The sequence below is a fragment of the Gossypium raimondii genome, chromosome 5 (genome assembly GCF_025698545.1).
Source record: "Gossypium raimondii isolate GPD5lz chromosome 5, ASM2569854v1, whole genome shotgun sequence".
NCBI classification, from domain to species: Eukaryota; Viridiplantae; Streptophyta; class Magnoliopsida; order Malvales; family Malvaceae; genus Gossypium; species Gossypium raimondii.
In genome coordinates this window covers 26,242,533-26,263,056 of record NC_068569.1, presented here as the reverse complement: position 1 = coordinate 26,263,056, position 20,524 = coordinate 26,242,533, and the positions used below count along the sequence as shown (strand labels likewise).

Here is a 20,524-nt window from a genome sequence, read left to right as displayed (position 1 = left end):
GGAGGTCCGTCTATTGCATTCGTTACATCGTTGTCAACTTTCACAATGGTACAAGAACAAAGACTGGCGCAAACAAATCGTGAACATGGGTACAAATATTGTAATTAAAACTGTATTTGTAAATATTTTGAGTCTATTTACTAAAAGGATTGTAACATGTTTTATCAAAATACATATGCAGGGTACGAACTGGAACCATATCTATTCAGGCATAAGCTGGCGAGGTTGGAGATTAATATAGCGAGGTTCAATCTTTCTCTCAAACAATGATTGGGTAGCATGGAGTCGTGGTAATGGGCTCAATGTTTTGATGATGGGTACCGATATGGTCATATGATGACAATCTCGTTGAGGTCGTTAATTCCGTCTTAAGGCGTACGCGTTCTTAGGTACATTTTATAGGCTGACAACCTTCATGCCAAAAATGGGGTTGGACACGTGCACGTCGATGATGTCAGGAAAGTCATGGAAGACAATGTTTGAAGGGTGAGGTCGATGAATGTAGAACTATATTCTAGGAACTTGGAAAATTTTTGGATGACAAAGTGCATCAGCTGTAGCGCGGGGATTTACGTACAAAATAAAAAAGGGTCATGTTTGTATTTATTCAAAATTTTAGGGTTATTTTTATAAAAAAGCTCGGCTAACCTCAACAACAAGTAAGTTTTTCTTTCTTTCTTTTTTATGTTAAAAAGAAGCAGCCACCCTCTCTCCTAACAAGTCATGTCGCTGACGCAGTTGACGCGATGTGACCAGTCAATAAGCTTTTTTATATTTATTTTTTGGTCTTTTTTATATTTCTTTTAAAAATGCCCCAGTATATATATATTATGTATATATATTTTTTAAAAATCAACCCTTTCTCATTCTTTTTTTCAGCCAACTCTCTCTCCCACTTTCTTTCTTTTTTTCTTTCTCATTTTTTTCCCAAACTTTCTTTATTTTTGGTCCTTTCTTTTTTATTTCTTTTAAAATGCCCATTATCAATCGATTAATTCATATTACGAAATAATTCAAATGAAAATTAGTTTACATTGCCAACATTTTAAATAACTATCAAATTACATAATTCAGAAATTATATCTTACAAAATATAATTTTACATTTGCAACATTCCAAAATAATTTCAGTTAACTTACAATATATAATTTTACAACACGAGCAACCTTTTCAATACTAAAAAAAAAATTAAACGATTTTGTTCAAGACTGGCAACATTGTGTCTTACAAATTGAAAAATACAATGTTTAACTGCAGCACGAGCAAGTCGACTGAACAAGTTTTTCGATGCTATTATCTTGGATAAATATGCCAGAGCCCATGGCTTTGAATTTTTCTTTTTAAAAGCAAAAAATTGATTTACATTTTTTTTATATGCATAAGTGTCATCATCTATTTTATTGTTTGTCTAATATTGTTTAGGCTAGGAGTGGTATTTTGGTAAAGCCCTCCCTATAATGTCGATTCTAAGATTAAAACTAGATTTAAATATCTTAAGAAGAAGTTCACTCTCACTTTTTTCAACCACTTGTTGATAAAATAGAATTAGATTTTGATAATATATATGTTGTACAAAATTTCAACACAAATATACAAAATTTCAAAATTTAATGTTGCAAATTATTAATACATTTAAGTTTACATAAATATTAAATATCACACAATAAAATACACAAACATAGGGATAAATAAATTAGGGAACAAAGCTGGAATTTAGGTGCAGAGCTCATAGGCAACGCCTAACCTGGAATTAGCATTGAGGAGCTACCTGCTTGCATTGAGGAGCTTGGCAGCCGAGGGACTGGAAAGTGGTGGATTTAGCATTGTCAAATACAGTAGAAGAGCAGCCAAGGCAGCCAGTGCAAGGTATCCCAAGCGGCATCATTGCTAGTATCCATGCCATAAGCAAGGTTTGAGGTGGGGTTCCAATGTTGGCCCTCACGATATAAGTGGGACTTTGCACAATCTGTCTGCCAGAAGCTATCGGCACCACAGGTTTCTTAGCCACCAGGCTTGACAAATATTGGAGCCTGGCTTGGTCCTTGGCTTATGTTTGGAGCACATCTTCTTCCCATGACAGTGGCTTTGAAGGCTTGAAGGGTGAGCAGGGACTGTAAATATGGAACACTTGGAAGTTTGAACCTTGGTCTTGGGTCTCACATTTGGGGTTCAATCCTTGGGCTACTGAAAACAAGAAGAAAACCAGAGAAAATATGTGGGTTTTCATAGTTTTATTGGAATGTTTAAATTTGTTTGATGGTTTAGAATGATAGAATAGAAGTGGGAAGCTTGCCTTTTAAGTGGATTGGAGTGTATGTTTATACATTGTATATATGTATAATTATATAGAAGCGGGGAAACCTTTCAAGTGAAGTGGAGTGACATATGAATAATTATATCTATTTGTATCATTTTCATGTATATTATTCGCCTTATATATTTATATTAAATTTTATATTAAAATATTTTTAAAAGTATTATATATTTATACAAAGTTTAATACTTTATTAATTTATGCTACATAAAATTATGTGGTCTATAAGTAATATTTTGTCCACTTTCATCATATTTTCAACACAAGGGTCAAGCTTTATTTGAAAATCTATAGGAAAAAAATTTGGGTTTTTCATTTCTCTTGTGTGTGTGCGCGCTCATGAACTTCTGCTTGTCAAATTAATAGAAAATTTAAGGGATTTTATTTACACTTTACAAGCAGCAAAAAGTGGCTTTTGTGACATTAGGGCCTTCTCCCACTGAAACCTTTGTGCAGGTTGATCGAACATGGTTTTATGAAAAATACATATAGATATTACTGATTGCAGTTGCAGAAGACGGTAATCGAAATGTACTATCGATCACTTTCGCCATCGTGGAGTTGTAGAACTTCGAATCGTAGGAATTTTTCATTAGAAACTTGCGGAGGCATGTTGTCAAGCAAGACAACAATTGCATTGTCTCTAACAGATCCAAGGGTCTTGTTGCTGCGATCTGTCGATCCAAGGTTCCGTGGATGTTCGTCTATTGCATTCGCCACAACGCTGTCAACTTCCACAATGGTACAAGAACAAAGACTGGTGCAAACAAATCGTGAACATGTGTACAAATATTGTAATTAAAACTGTCTTTGTAAATATTTTGAGTCCATTTACTAAAAGGACTGTAACATGTTTTATCAAAATACATATGTAGGGTACGAACTGGAATCGCATCAATTCAGACATAAGCTGGCGAGGTTGGAGATTGATATGGCAGGGTTTAATCTTTCTTTCAAACAATGATTGGGTAGCATGGAGTCGTGGTAATGGACTCAATGTTTTGATGATATGTATCGATATGGTCATATGACGACAACCTCATTAAGGTCGTTAATTCCATCTTGAGGCATACGCGTTCTTAGCTATGTTTTATAGACTGACAACCTTTATGCTAAAAATGGGGTTGAGACAAACAAAACAAATGGATGTTAGGCATGTGCACGTCGAACATGTGAAGAATGTCATGGAAGACAACGCTTGAAGGGCGACGTCGATGAATGTAGAACTATATTCTCAAAACTTGAAAGCTTTCTAGATGACAAAGTGCATCAACCGTCGTGCGGGGATTTATGTACATAATAAAAAAAAGTCATGTTTGTATTTATTCAAAAATTTAAGGTTATTTTTATAAAAAAAAAAAAGCCCAGCCGACTTCAACAACAAGTAAAATTTTCTTTCTTTCTTTTTTTACATTAAAAAGAAGAAACTATCCTCTCTCCTGACTAGTCACGTCGCTAATGCGGTTGATGCGATGTGACCAATCAATAAGCTTTTTCATATTTATTTTTTTGGTTTTTTTTTAAATTTCTTTTAAAAATTCCCTAGTATATATATATTTTTTTAAAATCAATCCTTTCTCATTCTTTTTCGGCCAACTCCCTCTCCCACTTTCTTTTTTTCTTCTTTCTCATTTTTTACCAAACTTTCTTTATTTTTGGTCCTCTCTTTTATATTTCTTTTAAAATGCCCATTATCAAACTATTAATTCACATTACAGAAATAATTTAAATGAAAATTAGTTTATATTGCCAACATTTTAAATAACTATCAATTTACATAATTCACAAATTATATTTTACAAAAGATAATTTTACATTTGCAACATTCAAAATAATTTCACTTAACTTACAATATATAATTTTACAACACAAGCAACTTTTTCAATACTAAAAAAAAATTAAATGATTGTGTGTCTTACAAATAATACATAATTAAACGATTTTGTTCAAGGTCGACAACATTTTATCTTACAGATAAAATATAATTAAACGATTTTGTTCAAGACCAACAACATTGTGTCTTACAAATTGAAAAATACAATATTTAACCGCAACACGAGCAAGTCAACTGAGCAAGTTTTTTGGTGCTATTATCTTGTAGCTCGGATGCTGCTGATATTGATGATCTTACTCGTGCAATTCGATTTGGGATTCCTTAAAACCTTCAAACATCCCGTTGACCTAGAGAATCCCAAATAATCCACTTGTTAGTTGCATAACCAATTTAAACCCATTATCGTCCTACCACAGCCAACGAAAAGACTTACAAAACCAATTTGAACCCGTTACCAAATAAATAGCTGGCAACCGAGACCCCTAATTTTACTTGAGATTGTCGTCGAATATAATCATTAAATTTGTCGGTGTCGGACATACCTTTAAATTATAAAATTTTCTAAATAAACATAAAGAATCAAACATAAAAAAACACTCATCTCTCTTTCAACTTAGAGTGAACTACCATTGAGGTTATATATAGTCATTTAATTACGCCAAAGAGAATTACTTCACCAAATAAAATATAAATTTTAATTTAAAATTAAAAAAATACATTTAGAAAAAACTAACATAGAATATTGATGGCGTCATTCTCTATAGCTCCACCAAATAAAATATCAATTTTATTTTTAAATAAGAAAAAACGATTCTAAAAAAATTGGCACATTAAAGTGGTAGTACCATTCTTTATGGTTCTATTAATGAAAAATAATGATATTTCTCTTGTATTTATACAAATGGCGCCTTTCTATATGGCTCCATTAGAAAAATTGATTTTTTTTAATCTGACTGGCTGACATGGCATGTTGGTGGTATCAATCTCTTTGGTTTTACCAACTTTCACGATTCATTTTAGGTCATTTATGTACATAATAAAAAAAAAGTGGATTATTTTTGTAATTATTTCAAAATTTTAGAATGATTTTTATAAAAAAGCTTCTAAGCAGTGTTTGATGGCGGAGGTTTAATGGGGGTAGCAGTTTTGGGTAGAGGGGCAATAGTGGCTATGATGACTCAAGGAGAAAAAAAAGAGAAATAGCGAAGAAAAGAAGGAAAGACTTTGTCTTGGGTGGCTTTGGACAGTGGGTTATCGTCGAAGCGTGGCCTGATGACGGCATTTCAAGACCGACGGCGACGGTGAATAGGCGACCAAGATTTGATGCTTGGGAGATTGATTTTTCTTTTTGCTCTTGAGGATGAAGAAAATAAGTGAAATAAAAAAAAAGATTTTATTAAGTTTGGTATAAATTATAAAAATTATTTATTAATTATAAAATTTCCGAGTGAAAGAAAAGGAATTGGAATTCCACGTGGGATTTCCATTAACTTTTATTGGGAAAGATGATCAAAATGAAAAGAGATACAAACTACTCTTCCTAAAATGATACTTATGAAAATTAGGTGATTACATGTGTAGTTTACCCTATTGTTAATTAACGAGAGTTAGATAGTATATTTAATAAATATGATAAATTTTATAGGTTTAATTCTAATTATTTAATATTATTTTTATTTAATAAATATGATTAATATAATTTTTAATAAAATTTAAGGTTTTCTTGAAATAATATGGCTTAGTATCTCTGTTGGCCCTTTTATTATAGATAAATCATCACTTTAGTACTTATACTATTTTTTATTAGTTTGGCTCTTATACTTTATTCTTGTTATCAGTTTAAGCCCTGTACTTTAATTTTGTAATCTATGTTATCCCAACCCAAATTTTTTAAAAAAATTAAACTAACCATTGACCGCCATGTAGAAGAAAAAGTGAAAAATTCACTTGAATTTTTAAAAATATAACAAAACTAAAAAAATCATTAGAAATCCAAAAAAAAAAACCTACCTAAAAAGTCCAAAAACAAAATTATAAAAATAAAAAATCATAATCTATTTTTGAAAATTATAAAAGTTAAAATTACATGTAAAACTTTTTAAAAATTAGAAATTTCCATAAAGTTTAAACAAATGGTTTATTTGAAATTCTAAATTTTTCAGAATTTTTTAAGAATTTTATGTTATTTTTACTAAAAAACTCGAAATTTCTTAAAATATATAAAAGAAATTCTTAAAACTTTTAAAAGTTTTCATAAAATTCTAAAATTTTTAAAATCCATAAATTCCAAACAAACAAAATTTTAAAATGTTATGAAATCTGTTTTTGTTTTGCATACTTATAATTTTATAATTTTCAAAAATAAATTATAGTTTTTTAGTTTTATAATTTTCTAAAAAAATTGGACTTTTATAATTTTTATTTTAATAATTTGAATTTTCTGTTATTAATTTTAAGTAATTTTTTGACACATTATGGTTGGTTTAATTTTTTAACGAAAAATCAAATTAGAGTAATGGGATATACAAAATAAAACACACGAGTCAAATTGATCAAAATAGACCAGTGCCAAAATGAATAAGTATTAAGTGAAATAATATTTAACTAAAATTCATTATTTTCATTTCACTTAAGAATATAATTAAAATTTGAGACATAAGACTTTTATAGATAATTAATTTAGTACTTTATGAATATTGTTGTTATATATGAAAATGTGGTATAAAAGGTAACAACAAAACATAAAAATTAGTTCTACAATAAATTTAGTTGTTATAGTAAAATGTTATAATATAGGGTTAGTTGTACATATTCACTTAATCTTTGAATAAAATCATGAGATTGTACTATTTATAATCGTTCATATCACGGTTTTCAGTTTAATCGTTTTGGTCAATTTAACTCTTGAATTGGCTAGTCTAAATATTAAAATAAATAAAATTTTAAAAATAAGTAAAATATGGGAAAATTTTAAAAAATAAAAATAAAATAATAGAAATGGGAAAAACCAATTGGAAATGGATACAATAAATAGCCCCATCTCTCCCATAAAAAAATAAGCACATAAAGCCATAAAGGAGAAGTCAAAATACATTAGCAAACAGCTTAACTTTGTTAACATTTTACAACGCAAACAAACAAACAAAAAGTTGGTTAAAAATAAAACGGCAGCAACTGCCTCACCTGAACTAGACGCCGGCAGCGGCAGTTGGAGACGACGGTGGCGACTTCCGAGCTTCAAGGCAGCAGATATAACAGCAGCTAGAAAGGGGCAACACCATAGCACAGCCCCTTATTTTATGCCTACAATATGATGCTCTTATCACTAGGCTAAAAGGTTGCTGACATTACAATGCCTTTTTTAATTACATTATGATCAAGTGAGTAACTTTTTTTTATTTTAAAACGTTACATCAATAAAATTAACTAAAAGAAATTTAAAACATTAATAATTGGACCTAATTTTAAAAAAATAAAAAGAATTAAATTTTAAATTTGTTAAAAACAAAAAGATGGATCATAATTGACTTGTGTATTGGGCGTAGGATATGACATTGGTGTCACCAGAGAAAAATTGCTTAAAAGTAACAAAATGTTACTATCGAATTGGTTTGAAATTATTTGGTCATTCATTACTACGCGGAAGCATCCTCATCCCTAAAGTCAACACAGTTTTGATTCTTTGACAATTTTTACCCTTGCTTTCAAACACTGGGGGTCCATCCATCCATATTTGTATTATAGAAAACTCAAAAGAAAATGACAGGATTTCTAGCTGTCTTAAGTCCCTTCACACTTTTAATCCAACCCCTTACTGTTGAATTATCAATCAATTCCCATCTCAGTGCTGCTCAAGGTTGAGCCATGTACTTCTCTGGAGAAATTGCCATATCCTCTTTCTTTGAGGCCTTGTTTGCCAACTTAACCTCTCCTGATACCCTCCACTTCGCCACTGAAAAAGAGGTTCAAAAGGAACTTAACAAGCTGGAGACAGTACTGAGGACTGTCCATGCAGTGCTTGCTGATGCAGAGGAGAAGCAATTGAAGGACCAGCATGTGAAGATGTGGTTGTCCAAGCTCCGAGACTTGGCTTTCGATGTCGACGACATCTTGGACGAGTTTGCTACAGAAGCTCTTCGTAACAAGTTAACGAAAGATCAACAAGCGCACCGAAGTAAGGTAAGGAAGATCATTCATAGCTTCACTGCAAGTTTTGGTCCGAATGCTTTCTTGTTTAGATATAAGATGATGAACAAGATTAAAGCCATTAGTTCTAGATTGGATGATTTGGTCACTTGGAAAAATGAGTTGCAATTAAGAGAGTTCGATGTTGGTAGGCCTAAGAGAGTTGAAAGACCACCAACAAGTTCTTTGGTGAATGAAGCTCTTGTTTATGGTAGAGAATATGATAAAAATGTAGTGATTGATTTGCTTTTAATGGATGGTGATACTGATGTTCAAGTTTCTGTCGTCCCCATTGTTGGCATTGGAGGAATTGGTAAGACAACTCTTGCTCAACTAGTTTACAATGATAATAGGGTCCAAGATCTTTTCGACGTCAAAGCATGGGTGTGTGTTTCTGAAGATTTCAATATCGTTAGGATAACAAAATCGATTTTGCAGTCGGTCACTTGTGATGCATCTTGCAATGATGTAAATAATCTGAATTTGCTTCAAGTCAAATTGAAGGAGAAGCTGTCCAAAAAGAAATTTCTGCTTGTTTTGGATGATATTTGGAATATGAGTTACAATGATTGGACCATCCTTCGATCTCCTTTCGAAGTAGGGGATTCGAGAAGCAAGATTCTTGTGACAACGCGAAACCAGAACGTCTCATCAGTTATGAAAACGGTTCCGGATTACTCACTGAAAGAACTGTCAAATGATGATTGTTTGTTCATTTTAGCTCAACATTCCATAGGAGCCAAAGATTTCAGTGGTCATTTGGACTTGAAAGAACTTGGAGAACAGATTGTGAAGAAGTGTAAAGGCTTGCCCTTAGCAGCTAAAACAATCGGAGGCCTGCTTCGAACTCGTGTTGATCCAGATGCATGGAAAGATGTATTGGAGAATGAGATATGGAATTCATCAGAAGAGCAAAGTGGCATAATTCCAGCTCTAAGGCTGAGCTACTATCACCTTCCACAACATCTAAAACAATGTTTTTCGTATTGCTCAATTATCCCTAAAGACTATGAGTTCCGAGAGGAGGAAGTAGTGCTGTTATGGATGGCAGAAGGAATGTTGCAACAAGTAAACACTAAAAGGCTGCAAATCAAAAAACTAGGTAGCATGTACTTTCAAGATCTTGTGTCAAGGTCTTTCTTTCAAAGATGTAGCAGGAATAAATCTCAGTTCATGATGCATGACCTCATCAATGATCTAGCTCGATCGGTTGCAGGAGACATATGCTTTAGACTAGAGGGTGATGAGAAAATTTTGAGCTGTGCTCGATACTCATCCTTCATCAGAAGTAGGTATAATGGATTCAAAAGGTTCCATACAGTCGGTGATGCAGAGCATTTACGAACATTTATGTCATTTATGTTGCCAAATGATGGAGACTGCTACCTATCTAACAGTGTTCTTATCGATTTGTTGCCGAGATTGAGACGCTTAAGAGTGCTTTCTCTCGAAGGGTACTACCTCACCAAGCTACCAGATTCAATTGGTGATCTGACACATATCCGCTACCTTAACTTCTCTTACACTAAAATCAAAAGCCTCCCTGAATCTATATGTACACTCTTTAACCTACAGACATTGTTGTTGAGAGGCTGCGATCGCCTTAAACACTTACCATCTGATTTGAGACTTTTAGCCAATCTACAGCATCTTGATATTACTGATGCAAATTCAATTGAACGGATGCCGTTTGGAATCGGTGAATTGATTGGTCTCCAGTCATTGTCCAACTTTGTTATAGGCCAAGGTGTTGGATATCAGATAAGGGAGCTGAAGAATTTATCTTATCTCAAAGGTCAACTTTCTATCTCAGGATTGGAACATCTTGTCAATGCTCAAGATGCAACGGAGGCTATGTTGTTCAGTAAGTTCAGCCTTGATGATCTAGAATTGAAGTGGAGTGCGGACGTGAAAGGTGATTTACAAAACGCAGGAGTCGAAAAAGAAGTGTTGAGCTTACTTCAACCGCATAAGAAACTTAAGAAACTCTCCATCAAGTGTTATGGTGGTCAGACATTCCCGACATGGGTCAGAGATTGTTCATTAAAAAATTTAATGTTCTTAGAGTTTGAACATTGCCACAAGTGTACTTCATTACCAGCACTTGGACAACTGCCGTTTTTGAAGGCCCTTTATGTCAAAGGAATGGATTATGTCAATAAGATAGGTGTTGAGTTCTATGGAGAAAATTGCTCAAATGCATTTCCGGCATTAGAGATTCTTCGTTTCGAAGAAATGCCAGAGTTGAAGGAGTGGAATACATACCAAGCCGATGAGAAAACCGGAAACTTCAATTGCCTCCGTGATCTCTCTGTCAAGAAATGCCCCAAACTGTTGGGGAGCTTACCAAACTATCTTCCTTGCTTGGAAAAGCTTGTGATCCATGACTGTCAACTATTGGAAGTTTCAGTTCCAAAGCATTCCAGGTTGTATGAAATAGAAATTGTTGGCTGCAAAAGAGTGAGACATGATGGCTCTCTTGACCTTTGCTCAATCAAGAAGGCCACTCTCTCAAATATCACATGGTTTTCTTGTTTAAAAGGGTTGATGTTAGGCTTATCACAAACCGAGTTTCTTCGGGTCGGTGGTTGTAGAGAGCTTCCTTCCTTGTGCCACAATGGAGCAGGATGGTTAGCACAATCAAGTTTCCTCCGGAATTTGGAAATCTTGAACTGTTCTCAACTTGTTTCAATGGGGATATCCATAGGAGGGCAAAAAGAAGAGGTGCGACAAATGGAAACACTTTGCAGTCTTGAACATCTAAGAATCAAGCATTGTGAAAAATTAGAGAAGTTATCTGCAACTATGTACAATCTTACATCCCTTAGGGAGCTAGAGATTGTAAAATGCCCGAAACTGTTGTCATTTTCACACGACAACTTGCCTCTTACGCTAAAAGGGTTGGTGGTAAAAAATTGTGATAATTTGAAGTGTTTATTAGATGAAGATGGTATGAACATCAGCAGAAGATCTTTACTTAGCCATCTGATAATTGAACGATGCCGTTCTCTAGCATCTTTATCATCAACAGGTGATTTACCTGTTAAGCTTCAACATCTGAAGATATGGAGTTGTCCAAAATTGGCCTATTTATCATCAAGTGGCTACTTACCTGTGGGGCTTAAACACCTGCGGATAGACACTTGCCAAATGCTGGAATCCATTGCAGATTCAGTTCACAACAACACTTGCCTTGAGTCCATTTTTATTGCCAGGTGTGAAAAAATTCAGTATCTGCCAGATGGATTGGACAAGCTCAGCTATCTGCAGCAACTGCATATCGAATGCTTTCGGAATCTGGTTTCGGTTTCCAGGTTGCCCTCAACCGGCCTACATGTGCTGCATCTAAGCTGGTGCCGTATACTCCAAGCTCTACCAAATGGCCTGCATTGCCTCACATATCTTCAGGAACTGGAGATATCAAACTGTCCATGTTTATTAACCTTTCCTGAAGAAGGTTTCCCTACAAACTTGACTTCGCTTACAATCTCAAAACCTGAAATTCTTGAAGGACTGATCCATTGGGGATTCCATAAGCTCACTTCTCTTAAAAGACTTGCAATCCATGGAGGATATTCAGATGGGGTAATGTTTCCACATGAAGGGAAAGGCATGATGTTGCCTTGTTCTCTAAGCAAACTCGCCATCAGCGATTTCCCAAATGTCGAAACCCTGTCTTCCAAGGGCTTTCAAAACCTTCCCTTCCTTGAATGTCTGTCCATTGTTAAACTTCCAAAGCTGAAATGTTTGCCCGGAAGAGACATGCTTATGTCATTGTTGGAATTATATATCCATGACTGTCCATTGTTAAAAGAAAGTTGCAGAAGGGATGAAGGGAAAGACTGGTCCAACATTGCTCGCATCCCTTTTGTTCAGATTGATAATAGATTCATCTATGATACGGAGGAAGAAGAAGAAAGTGATTCAGAGGAGTAAAAGTGATACAAGTCCAAGGTATATTAATATTACTCCAATTCTTCAACACATTCGAAATACAGTTACGAAATATGAATTTTTAAATAAATTATAACCTTGTATATATTCATATATGATATTCATCCGAGTTTCATAGATTAGTGTAACTAATATCTGAAAATTTTTATTTATTTTCACCTCCTCTTTTGCATGCAGTTTGGGATTTGGGAAATGTATGATCCTATAACACCCTTCAGCAGCAGTGACACCCGTGAGATCCGAATTTCTCATTTCCTCTACATTATTTTATGTCCCATACATTTATGTTTAAATCTTTTTATTTATTTGTATTCAAGTTTAGTTAAAATCAAAAAAAATCTAACAATATAAAATACTTTAATATAAATATTAAAATTATATTAAATTAATAATTTATATTTAAAAAATTATAAAAAGTGACGTGCTTGAATAGAGTTAGATTTAGAAAAATTCAAAGCTTATATCTTGAATAGAGTTAAGTTTACAACATTGATATTATACATGAGTTAGATCTAACCTATGGACATTTTCAATCCAGCCAGCCCATAGCTCAATTTTTTGAAAATTTTACCTAAACCTATTCCAACCAGGCTTGAATCTTAAAATGCCCATTTCACTACTTTATAATAATAATATATTGAAAGCATGTTTATATATTTATACAATCAATTCAAATAAAATTATTAATTTTAATATTAAAATTTTAATTCAAGTTGACAGAGATGAAGTCAGAATTGTTAATAAGAGGGATCGGGTATTTTTATAAAATATACATGTTCAAAGTACAGGCTAAGCCTATTTTTAAATTCGAGATAATTTTATTATCAAAATTTAGAAAAAAAAGAGTTAAATGCTCAATTTGTATTAGATATTATGATTATTTAATTTTTTTACTTAATTAATATTTAAATACATTTATATTTAGTTATTGCAATTATTAAACTTTATTTTTATCGATTAATATTTAGATACTAAATTGTATTCGTTTACCAAATTAAACTAAAATGTTACTAACTTTATAATAAAAAATTATAAATTCTATTAAAGGATTCAAATTTAAAAAAACTTTGGGGAACCAAACACAAATTTATCTTTTCTAAAAATACTAATTATAATATCAAAATAAAAATTTTAAAACCTGAGGACTTAATAATTATTTTAAAAATTTAGGGAAGTCGGGCCCAGCCCCCCTAAATTCACCTCTACAAATTGAGCTGAATAAACTTGAACTAATTTAGCTCTCGAATAAATATGCCAGAGCCCATGATTTTGAATTTTTCTTTTTAAAAGCAAAAAATTGATTTACATTTTTTTTTATACGCACAAGTGCTATCATCTATTTTATTGTTTGAGTTTAATATTGTTCAGGCCGGAAGTGGTATTTTGGTAAAACCCTCCATATAATGTCAATTCCAATATTGAAACTTGATTTAAATATTTCAAGAAGAAGTTCACTCTCACTTCTTCCAACCACTTGTTGATAAAATAAACTTAGATTTTAGTAATAAATATGTTGTACAAAAATTCAACACAAATATACCAAATATCAAAATTTAATGTTGCAAATTATTAATACATTTAAGTTTACATAAATATTAAATACTTTAAATACGATGGTCACACAATAAAATACACGAAAACAGGGATAAATAAATTAGGGAACAAAGCTAGAATTTAGGTGCAGAGCTCACGGGCAACGCCCAACCTGGAATTTGGCACATCGAAAAGGATCCTATGGTTCTGTTGCTGCATATTGGCTATCACATTCAGCACAGAATTCACATTATCCGGTGCCGATGCCATCGCCAAACATGTGATGCTGCCTGCTGTGCTGTGGATTAACAGGTTGTCTTGTGGCAGTGTCACGTTCATGCTGGTGAACATGAACGTTATCGTCGGAGCCACAATCGGGACTGTGTAACATGTGTCGAAACCGCCAAGAGATGTTACGTTGGCCACCTTAACTCGTCTTCGAAACTCGTCTCGGACGGCTACATAGGCTGGTTCAACTAGCCGGGTGAAAACGGTACCTGAAATTTTAAATGCCAAAATTATTGTGATATTTTAAATTACGCTTTTTTTAGTTAAATTTCATGAAACATTTAATGAAAATATTTTTAAAAAAAAAATCAAAAGTAAGTACACTATATTCAACAGTTGCAATTGGAATACGATAATGCAGCATGTTGTCATTATTATGTTCTCAACTTTAAAGACAACTGATAAGATTGGAATTATGCCTAACACAAAAAAGAGCTTTAAAAAATTCAACATTTAAAGTTTGAATTAATTTAATAAACATATATTTTAATTATATTATATATTATATTATTTTTTATAATTTTGCATCACATAAAAATTAAATAATTTTCTTTTTTAAAAAAAGCAAATATTTTGATAGAATAAAAGGCAAAAATTACCAGAATCAATAATGGTGCCAGCACCGGTGGTAGGATTGAAAGCAATGGCAGATGGTGGGATATCAACAACTTTGTTTCCAACCCTAATTCCAATCAAATTCACAAAGTAAAGGGATGGTCTCCTCGGGTTCTTCAGTAATGGGGTGTATTTGATCCTCACTGGCTGCCCCACTGGCCCAAGTCTCAATGACCCAGAAAAGTTGGCGGACCTAAAATTAGGCAAACAGTATGAAAATGTGGCTTGGTACAGGTCTTGGGTCTGAGATAGAAGGGATAATGGACCTCGGCCGAGCCCCAATAGACCTTGTGGTGGCACCGAGTTGCCGGTTGTCTTTTGCAGGCAGCCGAAAGTGTAGCTCGAGACAGAGTCGTTGGCTAAGGTGAATGTGTCCTGTGAGAGGTTTGCTGCAATGGTTGAACCCCCGTAGGTCATGTTGAATATGCAAGTGTTGCCACTGCCATCGCAGCTGGGATTTTGTACCTGAATCCATCATGTCATGCAAGTGCTTTTAAGATATTAGATTGACAAGGTACATGGAAAGTTGATAGATTGGCAATGGATCAAAGTGGTGCAGATGTTGGGTTTGTCTTGTCCAAATTCTGTTTCATCAATCATTTATTAAAGCTAAGGATAAAAATCAGATTGGATCCGAAATCAGTGGTGAATAATAAGTCAAATAAACATTAAATCAGTCAAAAGCTAATTCAACAGCTAAAACATATTAAAAAAATCAATATTAAATATTTACATTTAATAAGTATTAAGCCAATAAATTATTTCCGATTGAGAATTGAAAGTAATTTAATTTTTATATTTTATTTTAATTAAATTTAATTCATATATTTGTTTGAATTATTTAATTTTAATGTATTTTTTTAATTTTACTCTAGATCTAAATGGTACTAATAAAATCTTATTAGTTAAAATCTTAATTTTATATTTTTCAAATTTAAAATTTTAAATATTAATTGATTTTTTGAATAATATGTGGAAATAAAAATAATATTTTAGCCTATTCCTGCACCCTTTGGCTGCTGAAACTTTACAAGAATAACATCCACGTTTGGAGCAAATCTGTGTAAAATCTTAAGATGGATAGGGTTTTGGCATTCATAGGAAGTTGCGGAGAAATGAAAGGTTGGGAGGTTACCTGCTTGCATTGAGGAGCTTGGCAGCCGAGGGACTGGAAAGTGGTGGATTTAGCATTGTCAAAGACAGTAGAAGAGCAGCCAAGGCAGCCAGTGCAAGGTATCCAAGCGGCATCATTGCTAGTATCCATGGCCATAAGCAAGGTTTGAGGTGGGGTTCCAATGTTGGCCCTCACGATATAAGTGGGACTTTGCACAATCTGCCTGCCAGAAGCTATCGGCACCACAGATTTCTTAGCCACCAGGCTCGACAAATATTGAAGCCTGGCCTGGTCCTTGGCTTGTGTTTGGAGCACATCTTCTTCCCATGACAGTGGCTTTGAGGGCTTGAAGGGTGAGCAGGGACTGTAAATATGGAACACTTGGAGGTTTGAACCATGGTCTTGGGTCTCACATTTGGGGTTCAATCCTTGGGCTACTGAAAACAAGAAGAAAACCAGAGAAAAATATATGTGGGTTTTCATAGTTTTCTCGGAATGTGTAAATTTGTTTGATGGTTTAGAATGATAGAATAGAAGTGGGAAGCTTGCCTTTTAATTGGATTGGAGTGTATGTATATACATTGTATGTATAATTATATAGAAGTGGGGAAACCTTCCAACTGGAGTGGAGTGACATGTATACTGACATATAGTTTAGTGGGTTGTTTTGCTTAACAGACTGTATTCCATTTGCTGTTTTTGGAGGCCCGGACCTCTAATCCTTGTCCAATTCTACCTAAAAATAATATCTGTTTGAATCATTTCATGTATATTATTCGCCTTATATTTATATTAATTTTTAATATATTTATACAAAGTTAAATACTTTATTAATTTATGTTACATAAAATTATGTGGTCTACAAGTAATATTTTGTCCACTTTCATCATATTTTCAACACATTATGTCACAATGAGAGAGAAAGAGGGATTTTGAGCATGTTCTAGGGGTCAAGCTTGATTTGAAAATCTATAGGAAAAAAAAGTTGGGTTTTTCATTTTTCTCGTGTGTTTGTGTGCTTGCCAATTTAATAGAAAAACTAAGGGATTCTATAGCCACTTTACAAGCAGCAAAAAGTGGCTTTTGTGATATGGTAACCCTTTTCTTTACTGTTTATAAATCAACATTTGGTTAAATTTAATGATTTGGTTCTCTGGTAAATTATTTTTGTGGCACAAACTAAGAAATATACATTATTGTGAATATTTCCTAAGGTGTTTCAATAGTTGCAAATGAATAAAAAAAATCATGTCACTTTGTTATTAACTAAAAGTTGTCATTATTTATAGTGATGAGTTATGTCTCTTAAATTTAAAAATTATGTCACTTGATTATTAACAAATAGTCATAATTATTCAAGTAGATATCTATTGAATAATTATGTTTATTGCTAAAGATATGACTATCCATTTGGATAGTTTATGTCCTTATTAAGAAACATGATACCTCTTATAAATAAGAGTGAAATTTCATTTGTATAACACACCCAAAAACATAGAAATAACATTTCTTTTTATTCTCCCACCATCTTTTATATTTCCAGATTGTTCTATACTTTTTATAGAAATTGATATCATTGCTATGCTCCGCTCGGTGCTCAGTGGACTGTTTCCGTCAGTATAAAATGTAGAAAGTCATTGGGCTTCATTGTATCCTCGAGGTTTATTTTCCAATAACTCTTTTGCACACCATAATATAAGTGGAAACGAATAAAACCTTAAAGAAAGTGACATTAATACACACCTTGAAGCCTTTGTTAATTTCTAATAAGTTTATTTTTATCCCCACACACCAACATTGTGAAGGTAAACAACGTTGATGTTAGTTGGTTACTTTCTACTAAAATCAATTCATGATGTTCATTATCTGTCTTGGCTATTGGTTGCTTATTTCATTGATAAAAGAGGCAGGAACCCATTGAATAATTCTCGCTTAAATGCTTTTTAGAATTGCTTGGATTCTTGTCTTTTATCTGATATTCCTTTTACTAGCCCTCATTTCACTTTGTCCAACTTACGTTCACTTATACAAAAATGATTTAATCTTGCCCTCACAATTTCATCTTGGCAAACGATCTTCCTTGAGGCTTCGATTTCTTACCTCACCCATACCCACTCTAACCACTGCTTTGTGCTACTCTCTTTTAAAACTCGTAGACATTGCTTTTTGTCCCAAGCCCTTCCGTTTTGAAACAATATGGTTTCATCATCAAGGTTTTTTCCCTCTCTTATCGTCATCTTGGAGTGAAGGTCGTCTTAACCTTTCTGCGTCTATTAGGAATACTCAGCTAGCTCTTTCTATCTGGAACAAGGATATTTTTGGTAATATTCATGATAAAAAGAAAAGATTTTTGGCACGACTTGCGAGCTATCCAAAAAGCCCTTTCTCATCACCCCTCGGATTTTCTTTCATCCCTTGAAAAAAAAAACCTTTTGAACAATTATAACTCCATTCTGGATTTCAAACAAGATTTGTGGGCTCTTAAATCTCGTTCAAATTGGATTTTAAATGGTGAAAGAAATACAATTTTTTTTCATATTCCATCTTAGGGTAAAAGGAGAATTGATGATCGTTCTTACGATAGTTTTTACAGAAAACATTGCTAGAGCTAAACTTCTAAGGCAGTGGTCTAGTAGTAAGAGCAACGTCGGAGAAAGATGCTTGAACCAGCCCCAGACGGGTCTCCTCAAAAATAAGTTCTTTAAGAGCAATGTCTAAGGATGGAAGGGGACTCCAATGTTGCAGAGAGGCTCGAACTGGCTCATATTCAGGGAAGTGCCATAAATACTTGAATAAGGCGAAGATGATCCTCATTGATTTTGGCTTGGGACAATAGTCCAGATCAGCTTCACTTTGGCTAAAAAGGCATTCAGAGATTGTCTGGGCTCTTGCTTGAGACTGTGCAATGTACTATATAGTTAGAAATAGTAAGCAAGACCAGTGGTTCAATATTGAGTAGCAAGAAAATCCCAGATCTCTTTTTTTGTTTCAAACTCATCAAACTACGCATAAATGTTAGGAACAGAAGTATTACAAAACCAAGTGATAATCTGATAATTCTTACTATCCCAATCCACCAAACGTTCTTTCTACTCGGTAACAGTCTCATCCGTCTTACAAACATTGAATATCATATCCGGTAACAATGCGCCACAATTTTCAACCAATAAGGAAGCTACGCATCTTGAAAGCCCAAAGGTTATAATTTGTTCTATCCAGAATAGCATAAATGGAACGGGAAATCTCCATTTTCTCCATGATAGCGATAGATCAGATAGAGAGACAGTGAAGAAATAGGAGCTAAATAACGAAAAACGGTGGGGGCAATTGGCCAACAGATAGAAAAAGAGGAAGAAATAGGGGCCATAATGTTTAAAGTATGACCAAAAGAGACGGAAACTGTTAGGATCGTCCCGATTAAGCAACAAGTAAAAATAGCGGAATAAATTGAGAAATTGAACACACAAATTTAACGTGGAAAAACTTCTCCAAAGAAGATAAAAAACCACGGGCAAAGATAATTTTATTATAATGGCAAAAGAATGAAGAGTACAAAAGATGGAGATAAAAAACTAAACCCCGAAAACCCAAAAACAAGGAACCCTTAAAACGTAAACACAAAATTCTCTAAATGTGTTATGAGTTCTAATATATAATGGGTGTTTTAACTAAGGTTGTAAAGAGCCTATTTATAGGCTAAATTCATATGTCAAATAATAATAAAATAATCTAAACTAATCAGTGTTTGACTGATACAAATAAATAGAGTTTAACTAAAACATTATTTCTCAAATTTGACTGAAAATAGGGGTCATACTTAAGCACAGATTTGTACACTGCCAAATCAAAACTGAGTCAAATCTGTGCTTAAAAACTGGAAGACTTCTAGCCTTCGACTTGTACACTGCCAAATCAAAACTAACCCGGGTCTGATTTTCACGAACACAGTGCCCTAACTTTTCAAAACTTGAATCCAAAAGAGAACCTCTCTTCAACGAAACGATCATACATTTTTCCTTCCTATGACCAAGTTGCCTCCGCTCCAAACGACTTGACTTCGACTCTGTAACGGACGAGGGACGTCCGATTTCACCGGTCACTGTAGAACCTTCCAGAATATAAAAACTGCCAGTTCTTTTACCTTTTAACAAAACGAGAGCTCCACGAGATACTTTAATGCCGCTTGACTTGATGTTGATTTTGCATCCTTTCAAGTCTAAAATACTCCAGATTCTTTCGTAAATCAGGTACATACCTGACATCTGAGAGTGTCCTAATCGTCCCATCGTGTATCCTAATTTTAACAGTACCAATACCAATTACCTTACTAGATGAATCGTTTCTCATGCATACAACTCCACCTTCAACCGAACTGTATGTAGAGAACCATTCTCTATTGGGACACATGTGGAAAGAACATCCCGAATCTAGGATCCACTCGAACGTGAGCTTGGAGTTATCGCTCGTTGACACTAACAAGAAATCATCACCGCTTTCATCGGCCAAATTAGCATCAGCTACATCTTCCTCGTTACTCTCAGCAGCTTTTTTATTTCGCAGTTTATAACAATCTGCTTTGACGTGACCTAACTTTTTACAATAGCGACATCTTTTGTCTCGTTTCTTTGATGCTACCAAAACGGAAGCTTGATTATCTGTCTTGCTATCCAAATGAAGCTCATTGTCG

At 33.7% G+C, this 20,524-nt stretch overlaps 2 protein-coding genes across 2 annotated transcripts; one reads left to right on the top strand and one right to left on the bottom strand.

The window, feature by feature from the left end:
* Positions 1 to 7,935: 7,935 nt before the first annotated feature.
* Positions 7,936 to 12,609, top strand: LOC105771384 (putative disease resistance protein At3g14460). Its single transcript, XM_012592831.2, has 2 exons — positions 7,936 to 12,287; positions 12,465 to 12,609. Exon 1 carries the CDS (start codon positions 8,013 to 8,015, stop codon positions 12,267 to 12,269), a length of 4,257 nt encoding a protein of 1,418 aa, XP_012448285.1. The 5' UTR covers positions 7,936 to 8,012; the 3' UTR covers positions 12,270 to 12,287; positions 12,465 to 12,609.
* A 1,215-nt stretch (positions 12,610 to 13,824) lies between these two features.
* LOC105770540 (aspartyl protease AED3) lies at positions 13,825 to 16,407 on the bottom strand. The gene is made up of 3 exons (XM_012591786.2): positions 15,859 to 16,407; positions 14,708 to 15,188; positions 13,825 to 14,317 (listed from the first exon to the last, which is right to left on the bottom strand). The coding sequence occupies exons 1-3, from the start codon at positions 16,318 to 16,320 to the stop codon at positions 13,962 to 13,964; spliced, it is 1,299 nt and encodes a 432-aa protein (XP_012447240.1). The 5' UTR covers positions 16,321 to 16,407; the 3' UTR covers positions 13,825 to 13,961.
* Positions 16,408 to 20,524: the final 4,117 nt, after the last annotated feature.

Bases quoted from the DNA above. Each gene is read 5' to 3' on its own strand.
- LOC105771384 (XM_012592831.2), top strand. From the start codon at position 8,013: ATGTACTTCTCTGGAGAAATTGCCATATCCTCTTTCTTTGAGGCCTTG.
- LOC105770540 (XM_012591786.2), bottom strand. From the start codon at position 16,320: ATGAAAACCCACATATATTTTTCTCTGGTTTTCTTCTTGTTTTCAGTA. The intron at 15,189-15,858 runs GTAACCTCCCAA...TGATGGATTCAG, and splicing joins AAGCTCCTCAATGCAAGCAG to GTACAAAATCCCAGCTGCGA. The intron at 14,318-14,707 runs GTAATTTTTGCC...TTAAAATTTCAG, and splicing joins TGGCACCATTATTGATTCTG to GTACCGTTTTCACCCGGCTA.